Source organism: Choloepus didactylus, chromosome 7, assembly GCF_015220235.1.
Source record: "Choloepus didactylus isolate mChoDid1 chromosome 7, mChoDid1.pri, whole genome shotgun sequence".
Classification (NCBI taxonomy): Eukaryota; Metazoa; Chordata; class Mammalia; order Pilosa; family Megalonychidae; genus Choloepus; species Choloepus didactylus.
The window spans coordinates 51,766,390-51,772,931 of NC_051313.1; the positions used below are offsets into that span (position 1 = coordinate 51,766,390).

General features: G+C 40.5%; 1 protein-coding gene across 1 annotated transcript; it reads right to left on the reverse strand.

The window, feature by feature from the left end:
* Window positions 1-1,851: 1,851 nt before the first annotated feature.
* Window positions 1,852-2,396, reverse strand: LOC119540013 (60S ribosomal protein L12-like). Its single transcript, XM_037843968.1, has one exon. The coding sequence runs from the start codon at window positions 2,362-2,364 to the stop codon at window positions 1,867-1,869; it is 498 nt and encodes a 165-aa protein (XP_037699896.1). The 5' UTR covers window positions 2,365-2,396; the 3' UTR covers window positions 1,852-1,866.
* Between the last annotated feature and the right edge of the window lie 4,146 nt (window positions 2,397-6,542).

Genomic DNA, 6,542 nt, shown 5'->3' on the forward strand with positions numbered 1-6,542 from the left:
ACTGACTACTAAGAATATAAAATACTTAGCTCTCCTCCCTGCCTTTTTCATTTTGTAAGAATGTCTTCTAAAGAAAAGAGTTTAAACTCTATAAGACATTGATGAAGAGGCCTGTGCCAGTTTGGATATATTACATCCCCCATGATCTTTTTTTTATTATTGTGATTGTTCACATACCATACAATTATCCAAAGATTCAAAGTGTACAATCAATTGCCCCTGGTACCATCATACAGCTGTGCATCCATCACCATAATTCATTTTTGTTCAATTTTTAGAACATTTTCATTACTCCAGAAAAGAAATAAAGCAAAAAAAAAAAAAAAAAAAAAAAAAGGAAACTCAAATCCTCCCATATCCCTAACCACCCCCCATCCATTGTTGACTCATAGTATTGGTATAGTACATTTGTTACTGTTTATGAAAGAATGTAAAAATACTAACTGTAGTATATAGTTTGCAATAGGTATATATATTTTTTCCTATATGCCCCTCTATTATTAACTTCTAATTATAGTGTCATACATTTGTTCTGGTTAATGAAACAGATTTCTAATATTTGTACAGTTAATCTCAGACATTGCTCACCACAAGGTTCACTGTTTTATACATTCCCATCTTTAAACCTCCAGCTTTCCTTCTGGTGACATACCTGTTCTGAGCTTTCCCTTTTCACCACATTCATGCACCATTCAGCACTGTTAAGTTATTCTCACAACGTGCTACCATCACCTCTGTTCATTTCCAAACATTTAAGTTCAACCTAGTTGAACATTCTGCTCATACTAAGCAACTGCTCCCAATTCATTAGCCTCATTCTATATCTTGGTAACTTATATTTCATGTCTATGAGTTTATATATTATAATTAGTTCCTGTCAGTGAGATCCTGCAATATTTATCCTTATGTGTCTGGCTTATTTCACTCAGTATATTGCCCTCAAGTTTTCATCATCAACCCATTTTTTTTTTAAGATGGTTTTGTTCACTCACCATACATTCCATCCTAAGTAAACAATTGATGGTTCCCTATATAGTCACATATTTATGTGTTCACCACCCTCACCACTATCTATATAAGGACATCTTCATTTCTTCCACAAAGCAGGAGGAAGAGTCGAAGAAGGTAGAGAGATAAAAGAAAAAGAAAAAAAGAAAGAGAAGAAAAAAACATGACAGCTAGGATGCAGCAAAAGGAAAGATAACCTTAGATCAAAGTAGAATAAAGAGTCAGACAACATCACCAATGCCAAGTGTCTCACACTCCTCCCCCATGCCCCTCTTATCTGCATTTACCTTGGTATATTGACTTTGTTACATTAAAGGAAGCATAATACTATGGTTCTGTTAATTATAGTCTCTAGTTTACATTTATTGTATTTTTCCCCCAATACCTCCCTATTTTTAACACCTTGCAAGGTTGACATTCATTTGTTCTCCCTCATGAAAAAACATATTTGTACATTTTATCACAATTGTTGAATACTCTAGGTTTCACTGAGTTATACAGTCCCAGTTTTTATCTTTCCTCTTTCCTTCTGGTGTCCCACATGCTCCTAACCTTCCTCTTTCAAACATATTCATAGTTATCTTTGTTCAGTGTACTTACATTGCTGTACTACCATCACCCAAAATTGTGTCCCAAACCTCTCACCCCTGTCTTTTCCTATCAGTCTGTAGTGCTCCTTTTAGTATTTCCTGTAGAGCACGTATCTTGTTCACTAGCTGTGTCATTGTCTGTTTGTCAGAGAATATTTTGAACTCTCTCTCATATCTGAAGGACAGTTTTGCTGGATACAGGATTTTTTTTTTTTTTTTTTTTTGGCTGTCAAATTATCTTTTATTGAAATATTTTCCTTTGAAGTTCTTAACTAGCTGAGCATTCTACTGCACCACTATTGATGTCATCTATGATGTCATGAGGGTGGCGGCCATCCACATTGCAGCCCACAGACTGGGCAGTCCCCAGAATCTCTTTAAGGGTTCCAGAGAGTTCTTTAGCCAAAGATCGGTGCCGCATCTGTCGGGCAATGTTGACAATCTCATCAAAAGTGATATTTCCACTGTGCTTAATGTTTTTCTGCTTCTTCCTGTCTCTGGGTGGTTCCTTAAGGGCTTTGATGATCAGGGCAGAGGCAGAAGGTACCACTTCAATCTGGGCCTGTCTGTTCTGAATGGCCAGTTTCACTGTAATCCTTAGACCTTTCCAGTCACCAGTTGCCTTGGCAATGTCATCACCAACCTTTTTTGGAGACAGACCGAGGGGGCCGATCTTGGGGGCCAGGGCAGACGTGGCACCTACTTCCCCAACAGTGCACCTCAGGTACATGACTTTGATTTCGTTGGGGTCGAACTTCAGCGGCATGACGGAGGCGGCTGGTGTCGGATGAACCCGGATGCGGGACGACCGAAGAAAGTTGCACCCTGGCCTCCTCCGAGCCGAAAGCTGGATGTAGGATTTTTGGTTGGTGGTTTTTCTCTTTCAGTATCTTAAATATATTACCCCACTTCCTTCTTGCCTCCATGGTTTCTGCTGAGAAATCCACACATAGTTTTATTAAGCTCCCTTTGTATGTGATGGATCGCTTTTCTCTTGCTGCTTTCAGGATTCTCTCTTTGTCTTTGACATTTGATAATCTGATTATTAAGTGTCTTGGTGTAGGCCTATTCATATCTATTCTGTTTGGGGTACACTGCACTTCTTGGATCTGTAATTTTATGTCTTTCATAAGAGATGGGAAATTTTCATTGATTATTTCCTTTATTATTGCTTCTGCCCCTTTTCCCTTCTCTTCTACTTCTGGGACACCAATGATACGTACATTCCTGTATTTTGTTTTATCCTTAAGTTCCCAGAGATGTTGCTCATATTTTTCCATTCTTTTCTCTATCTGTTCTTTTGTGTGTAGGCTTTCAGGTGCCTTGTTCTCCAGTTCCTGAGTGTTTTCTTCTGCCTCTTGAGATCTGCTGTCGTATGTTTCCATTGTGTCTTTCATCTCTTATGTTGTGCCTTTCATTTCCATAGATTCTGCCAGTTGTTTTTTCAAACTTTCAATTTCTGCCTTACATACGCCCAGTGTTTTCTTTATAACCTTTATCTCTTTTGCCATATCTTCTCTAAACTTTTTGAATTACTTTAGCATTAATCGTTTAAATTCCTGTATCTCAGTTGAAGTGTAAGTTTGTTCCCTTGACTGGACCATAACTTCATTTTTCTTAGTGTAGGTTATAGTTTTCTATTGTCTAAGCATCTGACCTCCTTGGCTACTCCAGTCAGGTTTTCCCAGTTGAGAGCAGGCTCAGGTCCCAAAAGGAAGAAATATTCAGTATCCAGTTTCCCTGATGGTGTGTCTTACGGGATTGACACACCCTGTGCTTTTCTGCCCAGCAGGTGGTGCCTGTCAGCCTGTCACTCCAGACTGGTGTAAGGAGGTATGGCCCATGGCTGTTTTCCCCAAGCTCTGGGGTCTGGTTCTGAATGGAAGGCAGGTAGTAGAGCCGGGCCCCACCTCTTTTCTCTTGGGAAGATATGCCCCCTAGAGGGAGGTCATTTGCATATAAATAGATTCTTTGTTTCTCTGACTCTGCTATCTCCACCTTTGGGTCAGAGTGCTGTGAGTTTAAAATGACTGAGGCTTTCTCTACTGCAGAGCACTGCGAGCTGAAAAACGGTTGAGGCTTTCTCCACTGAGCCACCCAGATTGAGAGAGAGAAAAAGGGACACAAAAGCCCCTTTTAGGGTCAGTCTATGGCCCTCAGATTCACCCATCAGCCAGAGATAGAACCTGATCCTTTGGGCTCCCCATCCCAAGACATATACATCCCCTGACTCCACAAGGTCCGTCATCACCAAAAGCCACTGTCTCCTTGTTGGGGATTTGTAGTTCATATTGAGCAGTTAACATTAAAACCCCAGTTGGAGCTGGACTGGGGTATATTCGCTTGTTCAGAGAGGCTTTACAGTTCAGTTTGCTGTGAGGGAGGGGGCTCTCAGCTCAGGTACACAGTTTTTAATTACAGATTTTATGCTGCAATCTTGGACATTTCTCCCATTCCAGATTGTTGCATGATGTGTGGACAGTAATGGTCATCTCCTAGCAGTTATTCCAGTTCTTTTGTTAGTTGTTCCTGGTTTTTTTTTATTAGTAGCTCTGGGGGTACTAACTAATTTCCACTCCTCTCTATGCTGCCGTCTTCTCCTCTCCTCCACCATGATCTTTTAATCCAATCTCAAGGGATATTGGGATTAGGTTGTTTCCATGGAGATGTGACCTACCTAACTGTGAGTGACACCTTTGGTTAGGGCATGACCTCTGATTGAATGTGTCCATGGAGGTGTGGCCCTGCCCATTCAGTGTGGGTCTTGATCAGTTCACTGGAGTCTTATAAATGAGCTCACAAATAGAAGGACCTCAGAACTGCAGCCAAGACAGACATTTTGGAGATGGCCATTGAAAGCTGATGCTTTGGAGAATGCCATCTTGAAATGCAACCTGGGAGCAAGCAGATGCCAGCCACATGCCTTCCCAGCTAACAGAGGTTTTCTGGATGCCAATGGCCTTTCTCCACTGAAGGTACCCTTTGTTGATGCCTTAGCTTGGACACTTTTATGGCCTTAAGACTGTAACTTTGTAACCAAATAAACCCCCTTTATAAAAGCCAATCCATTTCTGGTGTTTTGCAAATCAATAGCATTAGCAAACCAGAACAAGGCCTTTCCACTCACATTTTAGCCTAGCTCTGCTTTCATTAAGCATCAGAGAGACATGGGAGGGAAAACTCATTACTAAATCCTAAAGGACACTGTATCTGTGAAATATTAAAAGGGACTCTGCTCAACTTCCAGAATATTTAGTAGAGGTGGGCATAACAAGTGAGAAGGGTGGTGAAAGAGGATAGATTTAATTGAGATAGTAACATTTCATATTAAACTGGTCATAAAGTGTTTAAGAAGGGTCTCCCTGAGATGGGCTTACAGGCATAGGTTTAAAGGTCAACAGCATTTGGTGGTGTGCTCTCCTGGGGAATTCTGTCAAGCAGAGATGCCAAAAATCATTGACGCATGGTCCAAAATATTATATCATCCCCTGTTAGTTTTTTAGGACAGAAAATTGTTCAGCTGGTATTATCTAGCACTGATTCCTATTTATGTTATATTAGTGTCTAAAACTTCCATTTCTGTTGCTTTCATTTTACATCATCTGCAATTGTAAAATGAAAGTAATTATTGCTCCCTAAGGCCCAGTTATTTGCTAACATTTCAAAGCTTAGCTCAGTAGTTTTGTATAGTTCCAGTGATAAATCTTTCACTAAAATTATCAAGTCCTATCTCTCTACCCATTTGAAGTGATTTCTCTTACACTGCGTAACACTTAGCTATCACAACACCCATCAAATGAAACAAGAAGGGGCAGGTTGTTCTGTCAGCAACACACAGCATGGTTAACTGGAGCATATGAGTTAGTTTATTCTGCCATCCATGCTTATACAAATAGTGGTGGGACTACAGAGAAACTAGTTTTGCTCTTCTTACGAGGGTTTACTGAGAAACTGAGCAGTAACCCAACAGTTCATAAAGGATATCTCATGGAACTTTTACCTCATAAGCTGTTCAATGCAATTGCATATTTACTAAATTCCGACTGTATGCTGAGCACCGCACCAGGTGCCAGGAATAGAAAAATAGGTGGACACATTCCCTGCCCTCAAAAGGTTATCAGTCTAGTAGGGGAGACATTGAGTAAGAAAATAATTATACATAAAATTATAGAACCATGTGGAAGGACAAAACCAGCAGAGGTGAGAGGCATCTGACTCCACCTGAGAAAAAGGACAGGTCTCAGAGCAGCCTGAGCTAAGCCTTGAAAATTAAAAGAAAACTTGTGAAGTGGGTAAGTGTGGAGGGGGCTGGAATTCCAGCCAAAGACAACAGGATATGTAAAATCCCAGAAGCGTGAAAAAGCTCAGCCAGTCCGGGGGTCTATAAATGCTCACCCAATGATGAAGCATTAAGAAGGGGAATAGCCCAGGAGAGAAAAGAATGAGAAGAGAATGAAAAGATGTTATGGGCTTGAAGAGATCAAGAAGAGCTAAATCATAAAAGGCCTTGAATACCAAGATGGAGAACTTGCCTTCATCGTGAAAGCCATATGTGATGGTTTGAAGCTGTTATGTACCCCAGAACAGATCATGTTCTTGAAGCTAAGTATAGCTAAGTGAGTACAGACCTATTGTGGGTGGGACCTTTTGATTAGGTTATTTCAGTTGAGGCATGCCCCAGGTGGGTCTTAATCCTCTTACTGGAGTCCTTTATAATAGGATGAGAAACAGAAAAAGACAGAGAAGCTCAAAGAGAGAAAAACACACAGAAGTTCAGAAAGAAAGCCACAGATGGAGCAGCCAGAAGCTTAAGGCAATGAAACCCATGAGAGAAGGACCAGCAGATGCCTTGCCATCTGAGAGAGGAGTTCAGGTATTGTCTGATGATGCCTTGATCTGGATATTTGCACAACTTCAGAACTGTAAACTCATAAACTAATAAAT

Bases quoted from the DNA above. Each gene is read 5' to 3' on its own strand.
- LOC119540013 (XM_037843968.1), bottom strand. From the start codon at position 2,364: ATGCCGCTGAAGTTCGACCCCAACGAAATCAAAGTCATGTACCTGAGG.